This window comes from Electrophorus electricus, chromosome 7 (assembly GCF_013358815.1).
Source record: "Electrophorus electricus isolate fEleEle1 chromosome 7, fEleEle1.pri, whole genome shotgun sequence".
In the NCBI taxonomy this organism is placed as follows: Eukaryota; Metazoa; Chordata; class Actinopteri; order Gymnotiformes; family Gymnotidae; genus Electrophorus; species Electrophorus electricus.
The window spans coordinates 7,110,049-7,134,111 of record NC_049541.1 but is presented as its reverse complement, the minus strand read 5'-3'; the positions used below and the strand labels follow the sequence as shown (position 1 = coordinate 7,134,111).

General features: G+C 51.1%; 1 protein-coding gene and 1 long non-coding RNA gene across 2 annotated transcripts in view; one reads left to right on the top strand and one right to left on the bottom strand.

Annotated features, from left to right (window-relative positions):
* The window catches only part of ptprfb (protein tyrosine phosphatase receptor type Fb), a 116,229-nt gene that overhangs the window by 21,555 nt on the left and 70,611 nt on the right, over positions 1-24,063 (top strand). Inside the window, 1 exon segment of the mRNA XM_035527870.1 lies at positions 19,064-19,231. Coding sequence (XP_035383763.1) covers positions 19,135-19,231 — 97 coding nt within the window. The 5' untranslated portion in view covers positions 19,064-19,134.
* Positions 6,152-15,422, bottom strand: LOC118241641. Its single transcript, XR_004776254.1, has 3 exons — positions 14,726-15,422; positions 13,831-14,074; positions 6,152-6,508 (listed from the first exon to the last, which is right to left on the bottom strand). It is a non-coding gene; the product is annotated as an uncharacterized LOC118241641 (long non-coding RNA).

Below are 24,063 nucleotides of genomic sequence, written 5' to 3'. Positions count from 1 at the left end.
GTTTGAATGTGGGAGGAAGTGGCAGTGAAATGCGTAGATTTCCTATGCGGCGGAGACCTCAGCATGGCAGGATGAAGAACAGGCAGACAAAAGAGTTGTGCCGTTCACACCCTGAACGGCCCCCGACCCTGCTTCAGAGGGTAGCGCCAGACAGATGTGTACACAGCTCTCACACAGCCTTGCTGTGTGTGTGTGTGTGTGTGTGTGTGTGTGTGTGTGTGTGTGTGTGTGTGTGAGCGTGCACACGCTCTACCTAAAAGAGCCGTGTTCCCATTCCCACTCTCACTCACACTGGCTCTTATCTTCTCCCATCCGTCAAGGCTTTGTTAATGCGACAGCACTGGCAAATATCTCCCATGATGGATTACTCACTCATTAGGCTGCGTGTCTGTGTGTATGTTTGCATGCGTGTGTAAGTATAAAATAGGACTTGGGCAGGTCTGGGTTCTTTTGTGCCACCCAATATGTTTGCATTCTTGGTAACCTGCCAGTTTTATCGTAAGCTGTCACCACGATTGTCTTGAGTCACGTGTGCTTAATTGTGTGACGTGTGTTTTCTTTTCCACCTTGTTAAGCCACAACAGTGTCCCCTGGTTGCCAGGTATCATGTTTCTCTGTTTTCATTCCACACGTTAGACATCAGAGTATGGGACTGTTTCACGTGTGCCCTTTTCGACATAGTGACCCTAAACATTAAATCACCCACTGGGAAAAATGAATCCATTAACCTGTGGTTTAAAATGAAGACTATTCCTTCAGTCAGAAAGGAAAAACATTATAATGTAACTTTTTTTTAATGGAATGTTGTATCCTTTTGTTTGATTTTTTTAAAAATGTGGTTTAATGAGGGTATTAGAAGTGAACTACTCTGGTTTGCTCTGCGTCGAGGGAGCAGGATACACAGACTCTGACGCATGATACGTTACGGGAGGACTCCTGAGTTTGCTCCTCGGGTGGTTTTGTGTCTCAGTTGTGTTGCATTACTGCACACCGGTTGGGCCTGTAAGCAGCAGAAATGAACCTGCTTGTGTTAAACTGCTCGGTGTCCTCGCAGTTCCTATCGAGTTCCCCCTCTCCATTCTAAACGTGAACATAATTTTACCTGGACTTCATTTATACACATTTTGATATTTCGTAGCATGAAATGTAAAAGGAAGTTGTTTTATTGAGTTTTATTTGACAGACTTTTTTTACATAGCTTAAATTCTGTCAAATCGCATTTGGAGGCAAAACGCATTGAGGTTCAGACTACAGCAATTTGCAGTGTTATCTTTGTCTGCACAAAGTGCCCAAGATCTCTCACCAAAGTGCCTCTCTGGCTTTGGTAACACTATGACCATGTTTGTTTCAGCCTCTACACTGACTGCTATGAACAGCCGTGTGTCATTTTCACCGTCCTAGTATTATATTTGGAGACGAGTCACGTCACTTTGGGGTTTTTTGTGTGTTAAGTTGTTTTTACCCTTTCTGAAAGTCATTCTGCACATTTTTTAAATCCCAAACCTTTCATTCTTGTTTTACAGCCAGTTCCCAATGTGTCTCATCTGCTACCAGTCGGTTGAGGTCAGAGGTGAGCGCACGCTCGTCCTCGCGCGCATCCCGCCGCGCGTTTTTCACACTGCGTTGCCAGGCGCCTGCACACACTCTGAGGAGAATACTAATCATTTTCTTTGAGCAGGCACCTTTACTGGGCAACCATCCACGGAGGGAAAAAAAAACAAAAAACCCACAAGTTGCTTCATGGGCTGCTTTTGCCAAACAACAGGTTCTTTTGTGAACATTTTTTTATTTTATTTGTTGTTTTGAAACAGCAATCGTGCTGACTGCTACAGTTGGTGTCTCATATCAGAGATGACTCCACTCCCTGCGCTGACCAAAGCAGCAAGTTTGACTGCCCGTATCGTAATGAAGTTTGTTACACACATGACTGCTACAGCTCTGGTCAACACAGTAATACAGCACTTGAACTAAACCATTGCTAAAACAAACCTAACGTGCCCTCGATTGCTGCGATCAGTCCTGCTGCTGGCTCATTGGAAAGAGAGGCTGTCGCCCATTGGTCACTGCCGGCTTGTGGGACAGAAATGCCATCACCCCATTGGTCACTGCTGTCTTGTGGGAGGGGAATGCCAATGTCACTTGAGATTTCTTCAGTCATTTTTTTCAGTGTTTCCAGCCCTTAGCATGACTCTCAGGACGTTTTCCTTTTTTGCCCTCGTCAAAATGAGTGGTGGTGAGTTTTCGGTGCACACACATGCACCTACCCTACTGGGCTAATGACGTCACACACACAAAGCAGATTTAAAAGGACACTCCTGGTCCAAACTACAAATCATTGGGCCGAAAATTAGCAAGAACTAAAAACTGCACTTGAGACCCACGCCACCATTCGCTTGTCACTGCTTGTGGCCGCAGTAAATATTTGGGCAGGAAAGCTAGAAAGGAAGAAATTCACTTACAAAGTCTTCATACACAAAGGTAAAATCATGAAAATATCACCTTATATATCACCATTAAATGTTTTGATGTAATCTTCGAACTAACACACGTCTGGGTATTCAAAACCTTGCAGTTATCTGCTGATGAGACTATTAAAAGCGTGATATGCAGTTTGGGGTGTGGACCTTTGTGTTTACCCTGTGCTCAGTAGTGTACCTGCACATGCTGTGTTGTCTTTTACACTGGAGTCCCGGGGTCACTTTGGAGTCAGTCCTGACACCCCCCCCCCCCCCCCCCCACACACACAGAGACAGACAGCCAGACAGCCTGGCCTGTATTTATGATCCTGGGGCCAGGGCAGATTCAGAGGTGCAGGCTAAAGAAAACAGGCCTGCGCAGGAAATGCCGTCATGTGGAGCCATTTTGAGTGATGTCATTACTGGGATGCCGACAGCAGCGGCTCTCGCGCGTGTCATTAAAATATCCCCGCAGTGAGAGAGCAGGGGCCTCCTGGAGGTCCGGAACCCCAGGACCTCCTTCCCGAGGACCCGGCCCTCAAGCTGGCCGACCCACCTCCGACACGCGACCTGGGCCATCCCTCCTGGCTAGCTATCGGATGCCTGCCCGCAGTAACTGCTCTGGCCGGAGAGCGGAGAGTCTCCGTACGTCGGGTTTCCCGCAGGCAAGCGGAGGATGAGAGCCCCGAGACGGGGCTGCCGCGCCTCTGACCCGGCCTGCCGGACAGCGGTAACCTGAACGCAGTTGATCCGGCCGGGCTGTATTAGCAGTGCAGCTGTACGTGGCCAGCAAGCGTCTGTCTCCTCCTCCTCCTCCTCCTCCTCCCTCCCCTCCCTCTCGTCCTCCGGCTTTCTCTTTCTTTGTCATTCGCTCCACCTGTCTGAAGAGGGCAGGCGTGAGCAGCCCACGTGTTCTAAAGTGGCCCATGTCGCTTCATTTCCCCGCTTTAATTGGGCTATCTAAATGCAACCCCGCTTTGTCAATACCCGCCGGGGTGACAGATAAAAATGATTTGTCTGCCGCATTCGACGGCACGCTTTACCCCCCCCACACCTTCCCCCCCCCCTTCTCCTCCTTCCATCTGTCTGTCTCTCCGCGTCCATCCTTCTGTCTGCGCGCCCATACACACGCCAAATACGCAGAGTAACCGAAAACCCAGAAGGTCACCTGGAACTAAACCCCCTCCGGCCCCTCGCACCCGCGCCCAAGGCTGCTGTTGCAAGCGCGTTCTCATCTCCGTGTTCGCGTTCGTACGCGCTACCCTCGCTTCTGCCGTAACCTCTCGCCGCTCAAAGGGTGGGGGCGTGGCCTGACTGTGGGCAGGGCTTATGCAGACGACCTCGCCACCGACAGCTGTAGTAGTGCTGCAGGCAGCCGGTCCGTTGGCTGCCCGCCACACAGGTCCTGATCCGCAGATCCCGTCTCTCAATGGCCGTCGAACGTGCCGTTATCTGTCTCTTCCTTGTGCTTCACAGTGTTGATCAGTGTTGGTCAGTTGGTCACCAGCTTTCCCCTGCCATGGTAGGCAATTTTTGTACAATAGCAAAAAAAAAAAAAAAAAAAAGTTGCTTCAGACAACTAAAAGGTGTGTGTGTGTGTGTGTGTGTCATCCACACGTGTGACCACCCGCGCAGGTGTCATCCAGTGCATGCCATCCCCGCGTGCGTCCGACCACGGAGAGAGCCGCACATGCGTGGCTTTGCCGGGCTCCTTCCACGGCGAAGCAGAGACTTCCCGCTGCCAGGGACTCGCTTCCCGCACGCTCAGCACTTCTCAACTTGCTGAGTAACGTGAGAAACAGAAGCTCGTTTAAAAAAGCCAAAAACGGCTGACCGCTGCTCAGAAGCCTTTTCAGCATGCTGGGCAGGGTTAAAAACTTTTATATTCATTTGCAAGCATCAGGAAAAACCTCAAAGATAATTTCCGCAGCACACACACGCGCACACACACACACACACACACACACACCTACACCTACGCTTGTGCAGGTGAACGAGAAGAGCAGGGAATCAGTTTCTGTATAAAGTTGGTTGACTGAGTGAGATCCATCACAAGGCTGTTTTGAACGCAGTTTAGCGTTCAGCTTGCCCCTCGGCATGGCGGGTGAGCAGCGTTATTTCACGCTGGCGTTAACGGGGGTAACCTGTTCCACACAACGTGCCACTCCCACGCCAACCTCCTGGAGTTCTGGAAGTAACTGGAACGCGAGGCGTCAGAAAATGGGGTTGAGCTCCGAGCCCAGGCGCCGGCAGGGTGCAAGTGTCCCGTCTCCCGAGGCAACGTGGAGGGCGTCTCTGCACTTCGCTTGCCTTTCGAGGAGCAGGAGCGAGAGAGACACAAGATTGCTGCGTCCACAGAGCCACCTCCAGCGTCTCACGAGCATCTACCTCTCAACAGAAGGATGTAAAAAAACAAAAACAAAAAATGTCCTCCTTTGACTGTGTTACACCAGTGCAATCGCTTAGAATTCTCCAGTGGCCTTCAGGGCATTGCATTCCTGAGTGTGCTTGTTCTGGGGGCTGGGGGGGGGGGGTCGCCCCCTTGAGGCGGTCTGTAATCCAATAAACATCATCGTGTCCAATCGACATTAAGGGAAAGTTATGGGTGGTGTGTGTGTGGGGGGGGGGCTCTGCGAGGTGGAGGGGGGACACCACAGGCCATCTCTCTCTCTCCCCCCCCCCCCCCCCCCCCATTGATTCCTCACCAAAATTGTAGAATCCCGCAGACCACCAACACAGGATGGTCGGTGGCACCGGGGCAGGCTGACTGGGGGTGAAGGATGTTTGTTCACTCATTTATTTATTCACAGGAATGTTGGTTTCTCTAATAATTTCTAGGTGTAAATTCATACAATCTATTTTAAAAGGTGTCAGAAAATGCTATGGCTTTATGGCTGTAACATTTTGTTGCTGCATGCACAAAATGAGTTTTCTTGGGAGGAGGGTTGTAATTTGTCAGTTTTAATACATTTTCACAATGAAATACGGTTTCCACTTTAATCAGGCAAAGTCCTGATTAAACGTCAGGTGTCGTGGTGCGTTAGACAACGCGCACACAGGCAAACACCTTAACCCTCACAGGTAAGCGGTAGTTAAAAAGCAAAACCACGCCCTCTATTGGTCAGGAGCTCAGGAAGGTAGCCTCGTCACCACCCTGCGTTCTCCACCTATGATGAAACCTGATTCCCATGACATCACACGCTGGCTCCACCCACCTCCACTGGCCCCGGGCACTTTTCAGAGTGTGAAGAAGCTTTGTCTCAGAAGTGACTCTCTAAAAAACACCACAGGACCACAGAGGAACCCCCGGAGACAAGTTAACATTTTGACGAGGAAGCAATAGACCCAGTCAACTTTAATAACGCTCTTGTAATGGATTAGGACTTTGAGAGAAGCAGCAGCTTTGTCTTCTCTTGTACTCCTTGGGAACAAGATTTCTCCACCTGGATGTTACGCGTAAAACGGATTTGAATGTGGTGATTGCCGTTGGGAATAACTGCAAAGCCAATTTGTCAAGGTGAATCCTGGGATTTGCGTTCCCTGAAAACTTGTGGATTTTGGCTTTCTGTTCTGTGGCGATGGGTAAGTTTGCTCATCACCTGCTAAGGACTCCCTTCTCAACACCCCCCCCCCCCCCCCACACACACACACCCCAGTTAGACTGATGTCAGTATTTATTGAAAGTTGTGGGGAAAACCAGATAATCACCAGTAGAAGATAATGTTCCTCTTTTTTCTTATTTAGAAACACAAGGCTGTGGTTTGGCATTTTTTGGTTTTGCTCTTTCCCCTCCCAGAGCACGTTTTACTGATTCTTTTGTTCTTGCGTTCTGGCCGGTTAAGCGAAAACAACAGTTTTACCTCGTCTTTGGTCCGCCGTGCCGGCCAGAGCTCTGGCCCCAGAGCCCCGTGCTCCCGAAGCGAGGCACCCCGCCACAACGCAGCTACAAGTCAGCCACCAAATGGCCTGTTTTTCCAGCCGGCCTTATCCTGCCAGGTGATCTCGTCTGCGTTTTCAAACGTGTCCGAGCCGTCGGACGTTTCTTAGCGTGGCTTGCGGGGGGGAGAAAGGGAAAAAAAAAAAAAAAACACAGCCTGGATTACAGGAGACAAGGAAATGAAAGAATAAAAAAAAAAACCAGTAGCAGAACTGCGTGTAGGTTTTAGCCGTGCCGTTCTGTGTAATCTGAGATCTGTTTGGAGGGGCGGCAGTGAAGCGTCTGGTTAAATGCTATCTGTTGGCCGCACAGGTGAGAACCGGTTCTTAGTCAAACAAGCCTGCGTTAAGTTAATATGGCTTTAGCTCAGACTACGTGTAGGAGCTCACGACAATAAACGAGGCGGGTGTTGCACAACAACTTTGTTGCACAACTTTGGGTGGCCCTGTCGCTGATAAAAGAGCAAAAAATGTTTGTTATGTTTTTATTGGTTGGGTTTTCTCTGTTTTGTGTTTCTTCCCTTGGCAAGCCCTAACCGTGCGTAAATGTAACACATCTGTCTCACTTCCCGGGGTTGCTTCTCTGAGCACTGAGAGGATCACTCTCAAGGTTGTACACACACGCACATACACACACCCCCCCACACAAGACACTAGCCTCGGTCTCGTTAATGATTCACAACGGCACTGATTACTGTAAATCCCACGTACAACTTTTTCCACCTGAAGGAAAACGGTAACAAAAGAAGAGTGCGTGCGTGCGTTAGTACAGCGCAGAATGTCCGGCATACCCGCTCACACCTCCCTACTAGCCATCCACCGCGCGGGGTCAGAGGGCAGCAGCGAACAGGAGCCGGAGTGTTTTTGGTTTCGGCCACGCCAACAGCCTCCTGGCTCTTACTGCTGACCCCCCACGTATGGGACGGCGACCTTAAATTCCTCCCCTTTTACGACCCCGTCGCAGTCGTATTGGCAGCTGTTGCCCCCGGGCTAACGCGTCAGTCCCCCGGAGGGCCGCGCTTCTCGTAAAATAGACTTTTTTTTTTTAGGTTTCATTTTGGAAACAGGTTTGCAGATTCCCCTGGAAGCTACGAGCTGACTATTGTGTTCTCAGGAATTCTGAGGGTGAACTCCTGTCACGCTCCGTTGGTGATTTACACTTTGAATTTTGTTGCGCTTCAGAGGCCTCTGTGGTCACAAAGAAGGGATTTCCTTGGGGCTAATTCTCCACAAACTGGAGGAAAGAGACCTCCAGTTACAAACTCTGACTCCAGACATAAACCAGTCCGCTTTGCTACTGCAGATAAGTGGCTTTGAGGGTGTGATTGTTAAGTAGTGAGTCTGTTGGTTGCCCAGACCAGTAACCTCCCTTTAATCACACAGGCGTGTGCTGGCGTGCACAGCTCACGAGAGTGACGTGCTTTTTACTACCAAAAACATTTTGGCTTTTGGACTGCTTGACCTGGGCAGTGCAGAGCGCGCATTAAAGTCAGCTCCATCGAGTCCATCAAGGTTTTCTGCATTTATCAATATATAAGATGTCGATGTTTGTGTTATTATGTGCGACACAATGCAGGGACATCACACTAGTCCACACTGCTGGAGATCTCAGAGGAACACTGGGGAGGGGATGGAGATGCAAAAAAAGCTTTTGCACAGGAACACGTTGCCACAGCGACCGCGCCGTAAACGACGTGAAAGGAAGCCATCGGAGCGGCTCCGTTCCAGGCGTCAAGCCGGACATCCAGAAGCGGCCTCGCGTCACCTCGGGGTCTAAAGGAGGGGAATCCGGCTGTGTGCAGTCTTCCCGCGCGATGCTTTAAGGCCTGTGCCGTTTCAGTGGGATTCTGGAATTCCCTTTGAGTTGGCAGCTCCAGCTACACAAACACCCCTCCAGTGGCTGCTTGTGCTGGAAAACGACACATTCGCCTCCCCAATAATCATTCACTTTGCGCCCGAGAGCTTCGTGCTAATTATCCCCCGTGAAAAGCATCACTCGAAAGTCACAGAGCTCACATTTCCAGTGCCGTCCTAATGCTCCCCCCACACGGCTGAGTCACGGCGAGCGGAAATTGAATTATCCAACACATTTAGTAGAGGCATGACGACCCGAGTCCTCCACGTTAAAGAGAGCTGTGTGTGTGTGTGTCCACTGATGTAGCGCCATTTCACTCCCGAAGACGGTCCCTTTGTGTTACGTGAAGGGCTTCCGTGCGGAAGTGCCCCCGGCGCACCTGGGAGGCAGGGCGGCAGGAAGGCGTGACGTGGAGAGACAAGTGAACACTCGCTCTGCCTAAGGGCGTGTCAACCTCCCAATTTGCCTGCAAACAGAGATAAGGCTGCGGGTTGCACACGGCTGAGGCGAAAGGCAAATCAGACTCCTGGTGCTGTACAAGGAACAAAAAGGCAACTGGGTCACCATCTCTCCTCCCCACCAGGAAGAGCAGACTCCCACCACAGTTACGTCCGACTCCGAACGGATCGTTAGTCCCTAATTATAGCGCAGCTATAATCAAACCCTCGCCCCAGACGACGGCCAGCAGTTAAACAGCCGTCACAGGCGGTAGCGACAGCTAGGCAAAGCCGGGCCGACGACGAGCTCGGCAGCCGTGACTCTCTTAACCGCTCGCCCTTAAGCGCTCCGGGGTGGCTCCCCTGCGAATTGCCGTCCGGGCGGAGGGGCACGGCCCAGCCGGCACAGGGCCCGGGAAGCCGGGGCGCTCTGCCGATTGCAGTCACCCAACCCCCCCCCCCCACCCCGGCATTCCCAAGAGCGCACAGCGACTCGGCGGCGGGAGAAGGCGCAGCACGCTGGGATCGCAGTCCGCTGGCCATTTTGCGCAGAGCGAGTGGAAATCCTGCAGCCCAACAAATAGAACGTCTGATTTTGCTGATGGGTTTAAACGTTTGTGCTTTTTTGTTATTTTTAATGCAGTGATCTTTACATGATAATTGCATTATAAACCATGGGGGGGAGTGAGCATTTTGATAAACAAATGGCTAATTGTGCAAACTAAGCACATATATTACAGATGGCTGGCTTCACAGAGGCATCTGATGTGCATCATAGCATATACATGCATATACATAACTTTGGTCTTTTGAAATAGATGAGAAGGCAGTTCGACAAAACGCTCTCAACGAAATCCCACTCTGGCACCAAATCCAGACAGAAATAGACCCCCCGCCCTTCTAAACCTCTGGCTAATGAGTCTGCTAATCTTGCCTGTTTGTTCCCGTGTAAATCACGGGCGCTGATGGCTGCAGTAGTCCGCGCCAGTGATTTAGCCACCTCACCACGGACAGGCTGTCAGGGAGCTGATGGAGAGATGGGGCAGGGGAGTCGTGTGCAGCGAAGTGCCAGGCACTCCACGTCCATGCGACACTCTCGGGTGACCCAGGTCTCCCGTTCACGCCTGACCTGTCGTACATCCCACTGCAGAACTGGGGGTCCAGTGACCCCTACTGCATATTTGTGGAACGCTTTATTTAGCACTACCTTCCAAAAAGGTACCCCAAAGCACCTTTTTTAATGAATTTAATGAATGAGTTTACATCAGGCTGCATGCTTCGGGCCCAGCCTGTTAGGCGTGCAGCCGTTCCCGTGCCTCTCCTGGTGATGGCGTGCCCTTCAGTCCGAGGCTTGCCCCGTTTAACACGTCGGCACGTAACGCGATGCCCTGAAACGTCTCTTCTGTGCGTGCTTAGCGAAGCTGGACGTTTGAGGCTGTGGTACGTTTAGCAGAGCCGACGCCCCATTTGAGGTGGTCCCTCGGCAGTCCATGTTGACTCCACCCCTCGGTGATAGTCAGTCATCTTTTTAAATTACTGCATTTCATTCCTTGACCTTAATGAAAGCCTTTAACTCTGAGGACGAGAATATTTGGCAGGCTGGTGGCAGTCTCTTTTTTTTTCGCTCTCTCTCTCTCTCTCTCTCTCTCTCTCTCTCTCTCTCTCTCTCTCTCTCTCTCTGATCTGCATCTATGAAGAGAAGCTCGTCTCTTGAGCGTTCCCATCCCTCGTTCCGTTTCAAAGTTGAAGCTCACTTGCGTCAGAGTGGTGCGGATGACTCTGCGTTCGGAGCTCTCGTCCCCACCCATCCGAGGCGCGAGATGGTGCGCACCAGATGAACGGGCAGGCAAGCAGGTGCCCGCTCCCGGGCGTGCCCCGGCACGCCGCAACCCCGGCGGAGGAGAGGAACCTGTCCGGGGTGGGAGTCAGCCGCATGCCGGAAGCAAGTGATGGTCTGGGAACTCCTGCAGCTGTGGGTGGATCCCTCGCAGGATAGATGGAGAGGGAGGGAGGGAGAGAGAGAGACACACGGGTGGGGGTGAGGAGAGAAGGAGGAAGACAGAGTGAGGAATAGTGGGAGAGAGGGAGGGGGGGGGTTGCAGGGAGGTAACACAAATGGAAAACGAGAGAAATGCAAGAGGAGAAGGGAAGAGATGAGCCAGACAGGTGCAGGACTGAGAGAAATGAGAGAGAGAGACGCGAGTCATAAGTGAGATGGACTTCATGTCAGAAGCAGCACGCTAACTTGCTGCAACCCATTTGGCCGCCTGCCTCTCCCTCCAAAGGGGAGGGGATGTTCTGTTCTAAACTTCCGTCAGGCCTTGCTGGAGATGCGATATGTCTCACTCATTTTCTTATGTCTCACACGTCTCACTCACGTTTCACTGGGTACTCATTTCGCACGTTATGTGTGTTTCCGCGCTGCCCAGATCCCAGAGGCTGCTTCCGAAGGGATGGGCAACACCAAAAATGAGACCTAATTGGAAAAACGTGGAAGCCTTTGTTCCTTGGCACAGTTTCGCTGAGTCTGAGCCGTGCCTTACGTTTTAGTGTAGGGGGTCTCCTGTCTTGGCAAGGTCTCTGATATACCAGTAAGAGTCCTTGGGTAAGACTGCTAACACTACATCTGCCGCCTTTCTGCATCCTGATTGTCTCTCTGGATAAGGGCATCTGGCAGATGCTTAAAAAAAGCTTCCTAAAAAGCCCCGGAGTTGTTGGAGATGGCAGGTTCTCTTTCCCCCGAAACGGCTTCCCACGAGCGCCTGCCGTTGACGGGCCGGGCCGGCCCCTGCGCCATGGTGTCGCTTTAAACTGCTGTAGCATTCTCTCACCCAGCCTCGGGAGGAGGCGGGTGCACAGGAAGCACTGCATTTCATGCCGGAGCGATTTCAGCAGCCACGGGAGAGGTCACAGATATTGCCTGCGTGCAATTAAGAGGCCCATAAAGTTGGACGTTCTCCAGTCTTTAAGCGGTGCTCTTTTTTTCTGTTTTCTGTTTTATTACTATTGAAGTGTGAATGCAGTAAGTACACCTGTAATGAACACGTTAATTTAATTATGGAATAACAGTCTATAGCTCCGGTTAGTTGTGAAAGTCATTTGGGCTTTAAAGTGAGAATCGGTAAGAAATGAGTTGGGCCCACCCCTACCTCTCGTTTCGTCGCTGCCTCTCTGTGAGGAAAGCTTGTCACGCGTGTCATGCACTTCCGATAAACAGCTGTACCACTTTAGATTTCTTTCTTTCTTTCTTATGAATGGCTGGTTTTTAAAGTGAGCACAAGGGTGTAGCCCTCCCGGCCTCTCACCTGGCAATATTAAAGAAACCCGGATACTTTAAGAACATCGTTACGGTGCCATTATGGCTGTAATGGTTCAAATGAGCGCTGGGGTGTTTTCGATGAGCAGGGCGTCCATGCCTTTGAATCGGGTAATGCTGCAGTTCACTGGTGTTATTTCAGTTCCGATCATACTGAGCTGTCGCTGTAGTTCAGATTACCCTGCCAGTCACTACAATGGGCTGCTGCGTTTTAATGGTGAACGTCGGTGGGTGCTGTTGTGTACTTTTTGTCATTCATTCATTCGACTCTTTTTGTCCTGATGAAGTCCTCCAACTGTTCTGTTTCACCCTTTTAAGTTCAGAACCTCTCTGGCGGTATGACCCCACCCCCCTTAAGTAATGCACTTTGGCCATGCTTATGGCGACAGAGGCCATGCTGGCTCGTTTGATCTGGCTCCTTTCAAGTGAAACGCCGGAAAATTTGCCTGCCACATTTAAAGTGAGTCTTAAGCTGTCAGACGAAGCCTTTGTGCTCTGGAGCTTTCCAGCAGCGCACACGGCCCAGCTGTTGAGCTCCGCCCACCACCCGGCCTTCGCCTTCCGCTCCCTGGCCGACGACTCCGTACCCACACGCCCGTCGTGCACAAGCCTCCCGGCACACTGCGGTGAACAGATGAAGCCTGCTTTAATCACTATGGCAACACCCCCCCCCCCCCCCCGCGGTCGTCGTCCCGCCGCGTTGTAGAGTGGGGAGAGGGGCACCACCCCCATCCGCGGCCCCTCCGACGCTGCGGTGAGACCCCAGCTCCCTCTCGTAACCTGACGTCCTCCAGTAAAGCTCCTGAACCTGGTCAGGTGCCGCAGCAGAGCAACCTCTCCACCTCCTGCCGGGTAAATGAAGACCGCGCGCCCGCGGAAATCACGCTCGCCCGACTCGGTGGTTGTTTTGTGCGCAATTAGGTGAACATAATCGCTCCCAAGTTAACCCCCGGTCACAGCTTGATGTCTTTAATTGTCTTAGTACACGAGGATAATTTCAAAATTATTTCCCATTTGGAAGTGGGGTAGTCCATCCTAATTCGCTAATTCGTAAAAGCTCTTTTAGAATCTGCTTCGGGTAATAGAAGAACACAGAGTACGGGGGGGGGGGGGGGCATTTTTTGCTCCCAAACATCCTACACTAGCACACCTACTCATAGGAATTGTGCAGATAGGCCTAATAGTTATTACAAGCTAAATATGCAAATAAATATATTATAAAGAACATTATAAGGAATTGCAAGCATATTGTAAGTATATACACACTATTGCACAAAAGGCTCAAGACTTTTGTGGTTTAGAAGGGCAGTAAGTGTTGATTTGCTTCCAGAGGAAAGAGATCCCATGGTAGCTTCAGTTTCAGGTTGTTTATTAGCTCCTAAAGTAAAGCGCTCCCATGGTAGGTTCTTCACTGCTTCTCCTTTTGACTGGGGCTACTTTTTTGTTCTTTTCTCTGTCCAAGTTTTCCCACTCAGCTTCAGTTAAGTTGAGGGTGGAGTGCCATTCTGCCGTTTCTGCAGTTTTGCAATTCATATCTGGAGAATACAGTTTTAACGCTGTAACAGAACTTTGCCACAGGCTTGCGCGCTTGTTGCCATGTTGACTTAAAGCTCAGAGCTGCATGGTCTGGCCTTTACGTTAGCCAGACCCCATGTCCATTAACGCAGTGCTATTTGGCCTTCATCCACCGATTCTTTTACTTGCAGCATGCAGCGTTTCCACTATTAATTACGTTACTTCAATCACGCTACTCTAATTACTCGACCTTAATTATATGCCCGCGATCCCTCACCATTCCACGGAGGCACCTGCCCCAGTAGAAGTGCTCACCTGAGCGCACGAGGGCCCGCCCTCAAGTGTGGGGTGGGTTTCAGCCCCAACGCAAGTTCCAGCCCGCGCGTCTTCAGAATTTGGGCGGAATAGGCAGGAACTTGGAGGAACCCAGGCGTGAATCCCAGCTGGTCTGCATCGCCCTGTAAGGTTGTGCTGAGCGTTTAGCCAAGACGAGGGGAAAGCCGTCGCTGATCCGTCTAAATCGGAGCCGTTACGGGGAATTTAACGCCGGGATGAAATCCTGCGGAGCAGAACTTTCCAGTGGGAAAAATGTACAAAGTCCCCCAATTCAATACCCCCCCCCCCCCCCCCCCCCCCCCCCCCCCCCCCTTTTAAAATATTTCTTTAGTTTTTTTGGTTTTTGTTTTGCCTCAGGGCATGGCTGCTTGTGTGGTTAAGTGTAATGGTGAGCAAGGACGGCCAGGACACAGTCTAAACTAAAACACAGCATACGGCACGGGCGCCATGGAAACGACCGCTACAGAGGCGGAAGCCACAACGTTAACCAAACAAGTTTTCAGCAGTGTTTAAATGTTTATAGTGAATACACTGATGGCGGACAGGCGAGGCACAACAAATCGCAAAGTTGTTTTATTAAAACGTACCCATTTTAAACCTCCAAACGCTCTAGCTCTTAGGAGTTCAAAGTTGTTAAAGCATTCTGTTCGCTAACTTTGAGTGTAGTTTATGCCCCTGCCGAAGCCAAAGTGTCACTTTTTCATCTTGAGTGATAGTTCTCACTCTTCTGTCTGCAGTGTCATTTCTTTAGGATTTGTTTTGAGTGTTGGCTGGGCCCTAAATTTTCTCACCCTTCTTTCACCTCGCGAGGCTTGGTGTTGATGAGTTCTCACATAAAAGCTATATATTCTTCCAGCACGACAGGATTACATACCGCACAGGCCGGCGTCCCACTGTCTCCTGGCGGATGCACGGAGGGAACGGCGGGACGGGTTCGGAAGAGCCGGAAATGTTTCCGCGCGCGGACTTTTCCAAAAGCCCTGTGCTCCCGCTGTCAGCCAAGCACAGTGTCACAGCCTGGGTTTCTCCCCCACGCCTCTTCATAGCCCGCATGACTGTGACATTGTGAGAGAACCAAGGCTGGGATGCATTTTAAACGCACTGCCTCATTTTGTTCCGGGCTCCGTCCGGAAGCGCATCAGTTCAGGAGCTGGGACAAAGTCCCAGGGAGGATTTTGACGACCTAGGCGTAGATTCAGGAAAGAGTCGTTTGGAGCTGACCTCTACTTTTGTAGACGTCGACCAGTGTAGCTTGTTCTTTATAACCGAATCCAGTGCAGTTAGTTAATTTATGAAGCCAAGAGCTAGTCCTGGATATTTGTGCATGGTATCCAGATTCTGGTGTGTACCATCTTCCTGTTCAGCTCTAACAGGCAGGTGTCGCTCCACTTTGGACACACGCATCACTCCAGCCCGCGCTGCGCGTCGCAAGCCGTTTCTGGTCCGACCCACGCCCCCCGCGACTTAGATCAGCAGTAGACCCAGCCTCAAGAGGTTCTCCTTCATGTCCCTTACCCCAGGGGCCATGCTGCTCACAGCCAGTTACTCAACCACCGGGGTCACGTGATCAACCTCGGCGCACTGACGGGGGGCTCCTGTAAAATGCCCGCAAATAGCTCCGCGCTCTAAATAAAGCCAGTGGCTGTTAGGTATTGTAATTCTACACGAGATGGAAGGTTTCAAAGCAGCGCTCAGTGAGTTAAAGCAAATGTAACTGTAAGACCAGCCAATATGATATTAACAGACTAGCAGGACTTTTCCCCAAGGCAAAAGGAAGAATCGGCCATCAAGTAAGAAATTAGCACCAAGAGCTAACTTGTCAATGTATGTACTGAGATTTGATTTACTATTGTCTCCCCCTGTAGAGGTATAAAAATTTAAAACCAAGCGTAATGTGTTCATGGAATTGTTTTATGTAGTGCATTGTTATGCAGTTGTAACTGAAAACACAGGTATTTAGTAGTAGGTGTTTAAAGTGTGTGCAGTGTTTATGGCAGTAATAGATTAACCATTTGCCAGGAGAGGCTGAGTAAAGCTAACCCTTTGCCCGATGGCGTCCTGGGTTTTGCGCAAGCCAGCGGCGAAGCGTTTTAATGAGGACGCACGCCACCTAAACCTGTGCTCGGGTGCAGCAGGACTCTTCACGCTTGGGCGGGACGTCAAAGCCAGAGCCTGCGGGGTTTTTGTGTCGGAAACGGCAGCAGGAGCAGGCCGTGAGTGTATCAGGAGACAGAACACCAGCTCACGTGTCGCCTCCGAATCGCTGAAAAGCTTCAATTTCACACCATCAGCCGAGAAGCCGTAAAAAAAAAAAAAAAAAAAAAAAAAAACGCTACCAGAAAGGGGAATGAATTTGATGGCAATCAACAGTTAGATTACAGCTTTGCCTGAGCGTGTCCTGTCAAATAGTGGAGCGGGGTGTGTGTGTGTGTGTGTGTGTGTGTGTGTGTGTGTGTGTGTGTGTGTGTGTGTGTGTGTGTGTGGCGGGGGTGGGGGGGGTGGGGGGGGGGTGTCTGCGTGTGAGTGTCCGTGGGAAAACAATGCCGTCATGCGCTTAGCCAAGACATGGGGCATTAGGGCCATGTGAGATGAATCAGGCCATGGTCACTGCAGCTGGCTGTCTTACTCCTCTGTTGGAGCAGCTCTAGTGTAAGCAGCCTAGTGCTGGTCAGTTCACTACCTCTAAGCCACAACCTTTTTATAGGGCACTTTTTTGGAAAACAGATGCTGGTAGAGTTAAAAATGTGTACATGCACAGTTTTCCACTTCTAATATCTTGCTGACCCAGAAATACAGAACCTTTGTTATTATTCTGTTGCGTTCTGTTTTCAGAAATGTACAGTGTTACTCTGATTTGGGCTCAGCAAATGGAGCATGTTCGAAAATGAACTTTTTCATGTACTGCTTCCATGCAGGAACACGGATGTACCCATCTAAGGAAAGTAGCCACGCCAGTGAAGCACTGCGTAATTTGGACACCCTTTGATTTGATTTGGTTACATCCTGGTAACTGGCCCACGGGTGCGTTCAGAGTAATCTGGGAACGTGTTCCTGTAACATCTGTTTACTACGGCAGAAAGAAGCCACCGCTGTAGACAGATCTAAACTCAACACGGTGTCCTGTATGAGCCGTATTAAAAATGTGTTTTTTCTGAAGACGTCTGCGGGTAGGTACCCAAGGGCCAAACATGGGTTTGCCTCTGTCCACTGTCTTTGGAATAGACAATAAAGAAACCGGTGAAGTCGGAGAGGTTTGCTTTCAAATGACTGACACCAGTATGGAGTCCAAACGACAACGATGAAGCCGTAGTCCGTATCAGTCAGCCGCTGCCTCATGCAACTCTATGCAGTAGAAACCCTGTACAATTAATTTAAGCCCAATTTAAAGAGTGCAGTACTCGTCCATGAGATCGGTCATCTCGTCACAGTCCTTACCATCACAGGCATGAGGGGGCCGAGGATTAGACCCGGAACGTTGACGGTCCTAAACCCCTCGCACTGCGGAGATGGGGGCAAACCCCGCATCATCAGGTCCACCAAAACGCTTGGAAGAGCCAAGGGATCACATCAGTTACATTTCACTCAAAAAAAAAAGTTTCTAAACTGTTGTCCTACCCCAAACCATCAAACCTAAACACTCGTGTATTAAAGGTGAAGTATGTGGAGCTAAGTTCAGAAAGACACTATTGCAGTCACACTGCGGATCTCTTAATGAAGAAATTTGTGTGCCTCCTCGATGCAGTGGCAGGAAGACATAGCGCACTGCGGTGAGACCGGCTTCCCAGTGCGGGGTGTGTGAGACACAGCGTCAGGCTAATTAAGACATGAGACCAGTTTGAGCAAAAACAGTCATTTACTTCAGTTGTAGAGTAAGTGTGTGTGTGGGGTTAAAAAGCAACAAAAGATGATTACAGATGACATCAAAACCATAAATAAAATTGAAAAAAAAAAATAAAAAAATGAAGGATTATTTAAAAAAACAGTTATGAAGGAAATTGAATGTAATAAATGGTATAAAGGTGGGGTTTTTTGCTTGGTGAATATGTACTGTTACAAAACTGAAATCTGAGCTGCAATTCAGTGGGTGATTTCACCGCTCCAGGAGGAGCCGTTACTGGGCACGTGTAAGGCCAACCTTCTCTCCCTCCTCCTCCCCGCCTTGCCCGAGCTGACAGGTTTCCAGCCCTGCACACACCACCAGGTCCTGCGTGCTGCGCGGGCCCTCTTCTCCAACACCCAAACGAGGCAGAGAGTCCCACCTGAGCAACCTGCGTCATCCTACAGACGACCGGCCCCCCCGTGCTGGTCTGCTGTAGCCAAGCCGTGACCCGCGCGTATCGTCTCGCCTCGTTATTTTATCGTACAAGTTTCCTTTGTCAGGAGGGATGAAAAGCGTCTTTGTGGGCCAGCTCTTCAGATGTGGCCTTCTAAGCATCCGGGTTTGCCCACTGTCGTGGCAGCAGAGTTTGTTGGTTGGTTTGTTCGTTCGTTTTGGGCGGGACAGCCTCCGCGGCCGACGTGCTGATGCCATCTCCGTCTCCCACCTCCTTGAAGCGAAGGCGGGTCGGGAGGGTCACGCCTCCCTGAAAGACACCACGGCTCCTCCCTCCACAGGCGTCTGCCCGCACGTGACGCAGGAGAAGGCATGAGTGGTGGGGAAGGACCCCGACCCCTCGCTCAGCCACCACGATTGGTCAGTGGTGCACCTTACCAATCGGATATCTCCCTGGCACTGACCGTCGCGTGGATGGGCCCCCCTCCCCAAAAACATGTTCCGCCATCCTCCATGACCCACCCCCCCCCCATCCGCCGCCCAACTAAAAGTCCATCATAAGAGCAGAAAGACTTGTTTTCTAGGTCAACGAGGGATGGTAACACGTTGCAATACCTTCCCCCGAAGTGCCCTTATACATGTTTGCCTGGGTGTGCTTTAATATCCAGGTGTTCCTTCTTTGATTTCCCCTTCGACCAACAGCCCATAATTAGATAAGTGTTCGCTCACCTCGTTAACCCAGCAGCCTTTGCAGCACGCCCTCCTACCCCCCCCCCCCCCCCCCCCCCCCCCAACCTTTTGCCTTCCAGGACGCCCCGGTTTTTCTGTGATTTTTACTTTCCATGATTACCGCCATCGTTCCCATTCTAATAAGCATGCGTGTCCCTGTTTGTGTGTGTGTGTGTGTGTGTGTGTGTGTGTGTGTGTTCTCTCCAGCAGGTTTTGGTCTATGACTGCGTGAGAGGGACGAATCGAGCGCCGATCGCGGAGGAGCCGTGCCAACTCGGAACATGGTGCCTAACGTTTGCCTGTCACTGCCCTTCTCATCCTACTGGCTGCCTCTGCTGCTCCTGCTGGGCTGCGTGGTGTCCCCCTCGCAGGCAGACAGTGAGTACACGCACTCCCGAACGTGGCTTCTGTTTTTCAGCCCATGAACGATGCTCTGACGTCGTAGTAATGCGACAGTACAGGTGAGACTGTCGCTACGTGGTTCCCGTGACGATGCTGGCGTTTTGTACCACTGAGTTTTCGGGCTGGTTTCGGATGGTGTCAAGGTAACGCAGCCCGGCGAGCCCCCCAGGAAACATTAGACGACGACAACACACTCGCGCGCGCAGACACACTGCATCGCCTTTTATGGGTTCTCTCCAAGTGTAACTCCCAGCAGCCTTGTGAGGGTTATCTCGGGACACCTTTGCAGCTAGCATAAGTTTCCATGATCCCCCACAGCTGTATTTCTGACGCTTTGTAAAAACCACATCCCATGTCACAAAACAGCTTTACGCTTAATCTAAAATAATTACATTTTTAATTAAATTTACTAAAATTAACAAGCACGGGCGTGAGGATGGGTAAAAGGACAGGCAGTGATATTGACTGCCCGAATCCTTCTCGGTCGTTCTAGTACCAACCCCCCCGAGTGGATAAAGACTATTTACCCAGCAAATGTTCCCCCTCCCCCACCCTTTGACTTTGCTCATCACCATAATTGGTTCGGTCCCCTGCGCATCGACGCGCTCCAGCTCGGCACATTAGCGAGGCACGTCGCCTCCTCATTAGGCAACGCGCACACCACAGCGGGAGACGCCGACGGACTGCCGGCTGTCGAGACGTCACACCGTTCCTCCTGCGATTCGCGGCCGTTCCCAGCGGGCAAACGTTCAGACGCGCTCGAACGCTTCCCAAGCAGATGAACCTCTCCATACAGCGCGACCGACACGAGCAGCGTTGCCCTCGCACATCGCTGTCTGTAATCAGAAAGGCCTGGAGGGGTCAGGAGTGCCCAAGGAAATTACAGGGCGGAGAAAGCAGAATGGGCTAGCTGGACGGTCCACTGCCACCGACTCAAGCCAGGTTCTCTCTCAATGTATTGGGCTTGGTGAAAGATTACAGCTGCTTCCCGTGGTCTGGTGCAGCGCTTAAAGGAGACTGAAGTGCTCGGTGCTTATAGCCCTGCAGGACTAGACAGTTTGTCTTAAGGGGATGGAGATTTGTAATTTACACTTCACCTATTTACACCTATCTGTGTATTTGTCTGGTGGTGTTTGGATATTCGCGCAGGTTGGAAATGTGTTTATTTTTTGTTCGTAATGTGACGCCTGGGGTCCTTGCCAAGGAATGTACACAACATTTAGATTATTCTTGAAGATGGAATTTACCAAACATGAGGAATGTCTTTACGACATAAGGCCCCTTCAGCGGCAGATGTCTAAAAATCATCAAATTCATCACAATGAAAGTTCTGTAAAAATAATTTCAGCGAAAGTCACTGACGAGCTGCAACATCAGTCAACATGAGAACAAGACGGGGACGAATGGTGCTGTGCATGACTGCGGCGTTCGATTGGTTGACGAGTTTAAGATGGCGTCACACCAGGCTCACTACCGTGAGCTGGGTTTAACCCCTCCATCTCCCTCCCAACAGAACCGGCGCTTTACGCAACACATAACGTTGCTATGACAACAGCGCGTTCCCACCGGCGGACCGGCTGCGGGAAGCCCTTCGCTGGTGGGGGGAAGAACTCCCTGCACGTGTCGGGGCTTCCGAAGGCGGACATGCCCACCCCCGGAAATGGATTGCGTGCTGTTTCTACCAGCTCGTTAAGGCAGCGATCGGGCGAGGCCAGGACCGGGCACAGATTGGATTGCGTTCCAAAGCGCCCATATGGTCACCGGGAGGGAGCGCCGGCAACGGGAATTGATTCCTTTTAATTAAAAGCGACCGCGCCCGTGCTCGAGTGCCACTCCGGGACGCAATTCTGTTAGTCCAGAGCGGCAACCCTCTCGACGGCGGTCGCCGGTGGAACACTCACACGAGAGAGGACGGAGAGGGTGGTTGGGAACGGAGGTTAATGATCTGAGATGAATAGCTTAATTACGGAGCTGGAGAGCAGGGCCGCGGGCAGCCGGCCAAACCGCTCACCGCAGCCGGACGACGAGATCAACCCGCGCCCTTCACAGAAAGGCAGCCGCCACAACCCAACCCCTCCCCGCCACACGCCTGTCCTTCTGCCGATAGGTATAGTCGGCAAGATTTTTGGGTCACTAAGGAGAGGAGAATCAGACTAGCTTCTCTGGGGGGGTCCCTGGGGGGGTCCCTATCCTTGCGAACACCTAAGCACAAGGTTTGTGAGGTCGACTTTCAACAGCGGCTGCAGGGGGCATCCGGGGTGCCGGCCACGCCCCCCAGCACCCACACCACAAGCCCAACCCTGCTCGGCCTCCGGTTCGGCCTTTCCATGCTCATTTCTGCAGTGCCTTTTTCAAATGCAAAATCGAAGCAGAAGGGATTCCACGTGCAGTTTTACAAACAATGCACACCGTAAAAGCAAAGGTGAACAAGAACCATCCTGGATTACCCTTATTACTAAAAATGTTCGCGAAGTATGATGCACTGTCAGGTACTTTTTTTTGTTGTGGTTTAGTTCTAGTTTTAAAACTAGGGCTTACTTATAACTTATTAATAAAAAATTGACCCGTCAAGACCTGAGCAGTTTGCTTTTAAATCCCAAAAGCACAGTAATTACATTTTCCCCAACCCTGTGAGAGTTTAAAAAGGGTAGGCATGGAGAAGCTGTCTAGGGCGTGGGAACGACGAACACAAAGGGGACTTCATCTCCGGAGGCCAGTGAAGAAGGTCGTTGAGGGATATGGCGCTTTCTGGCTGACGGATGGCGTGACCTGCATTTGCGGTCTCTCCCGGAGGGATCTGTGTGTCCCAGCCCAGTAGGCAGGACACGTCAGGCTGCGGCGACAAGCTGCCCGGTAACCCGTTGGCTATCCTCAGCTTGGCCTGCTCCTTCCAGGCCGGTTCCTACGTGCTCTGGGAAGGCCCTGAAAGCGAGCGTACTCGCAGGTTTTTAATAAGACCAGAGCCAACCGAGGTAGAACAGGAATCGAATGCTTCATAATATTCTGGTGTATAGTTAAAGCCTGGAACGGAAAATGTGTTTGGAGACGGGGGGTGGGGTTGCGAGTTTAATTTCAATGCAAAAGTTGCGTTTTCTATAGCCGGACGAGCAGAGGCAGGCAGGATAATGAGAGAGCTTTGAAAGTGGGGCCAGATTGGAATGTCCAGATATTTGTCACTGGACACAAGTCTTCTGTCCGGTCTGCCATCCGGACTGCAGCGGTAAAGGCTGTGTAATGGAGTCCCGTGTTCCAGGAGCCCCTCCAGCTACTCCACTGGAGTGCTCGCAGGAAAATGTCAGGTTAGCTCATATTACATGCCGGTCATGATAAACGAATCTTGGTCCGAGCCGTTGCCACCCAACCCCTCCCCCCCATACCGGCGGAACGTGGCTTCTCCCGACGCCCAAGGTCCCCGCCGATCGCTCTGCGTTAACCTTTTAAAAGACTTCCAATCTGTCGATTTCATGCCTCCTTAATTTTTCACCCTGCGCATGACTGGCTACGGCGCACGAGGGTGCCCCACAGGGGCTCTTGCAGTCGCCTTTCCACCAATACCAACGAAAGCTGGAAGGGGTAAGATAAAACGAGTATTTTTACCCAGGAAACGGACTCGGATCGGTCTCTGAAATTTCCGGATCCCACGTTCCGGTCAGCCCAGCCGGTCGACGGGACATCCCAAAATGCCACAGCCCATCGTGCCCGGCCTCCCCGTGCGGCACGTCTGCCGCGGACAGCGCCCACGTGAGCGCCCCGGCTTTGAGGCGCCTAACGGCGCTGCCAGCATTTTTTTTTTTATTTTTTTTTTATTTTATTTTATTTTTTTTTTTAGCCTCCACGTCTGCTGTCTACACCGAGGAGACCGTCTGCGTGATGCTGAATGACTCCATTGTTCTAGCACGAGGGTGAACAGAGACAGGGCACTGAGGTATTCCCCTACCACCACCTCTCTCTCTCCCCCCCAATCTCAGCGCCTTTGATCAGAGAGCCCGTCGACAGTGGAAACCACAGATAATGAGCCGTCTCTTTGAAAAGCCCACCAGTTTAAAGGCTAACGCAGCGGCCGGCCCCCGGCCGCGGCGGTCACATGATAGCGCTCACCTCTATTATCTGGAAGCGTCTCTTTTCCATCCGCTTTGTCAGACACGGGAGAGAGCGCACAGAGCTAATGCCTTCAGTAAGTGAGTTTCTCCACACGGGCCGTGCGTGTTCACTCCCACCAGCGGGAGGGACTTCATTAAATCTAAATTTGCGTTCACTCAGGGGGGGAGGAGGGGACCATCAGGGCTCTGAGCATGACAGCACATGCCTCAGCACGCGGTCCAGTTTATATACATGATCCAGGGAGGCAGGCCGCTACTCTGACAGGTCATTTTTTAAATTTTGTTTTGACAGTGTATTTGTTTACTGACATTTCAAAAAGAAATGAGAACACACTGGCCATCACATGTATGGAAGAAATGTCATTTAACCAGGGTGACATGCCGGAAAACACAAAACGCAATCTGTGTTGAATGAATGATCAAGAACTACATAGCTCCTGCTTATGGACTTTGATCACATGAGACCAGGTCTTCTTCCCAGCTGAAACCAGAATGTCCTTAATACAAAATATACAAGAAAAACAAACTTAAGCTTAGAGCAACAACTAAAAAGCCAGGTCTGCTTGAAGTGGATTAGCCGCCAGACTCAGGTGAAGCTCCAGACGGCACCAGTCTGGAATCCAGTGGAGAAAGGCCATTAATGCTAGTGCTCTTCACAGAGGGACCAGCAGGAAGGGCTAGTTGCAGTCGAAGTGTATGTTCTGGCCC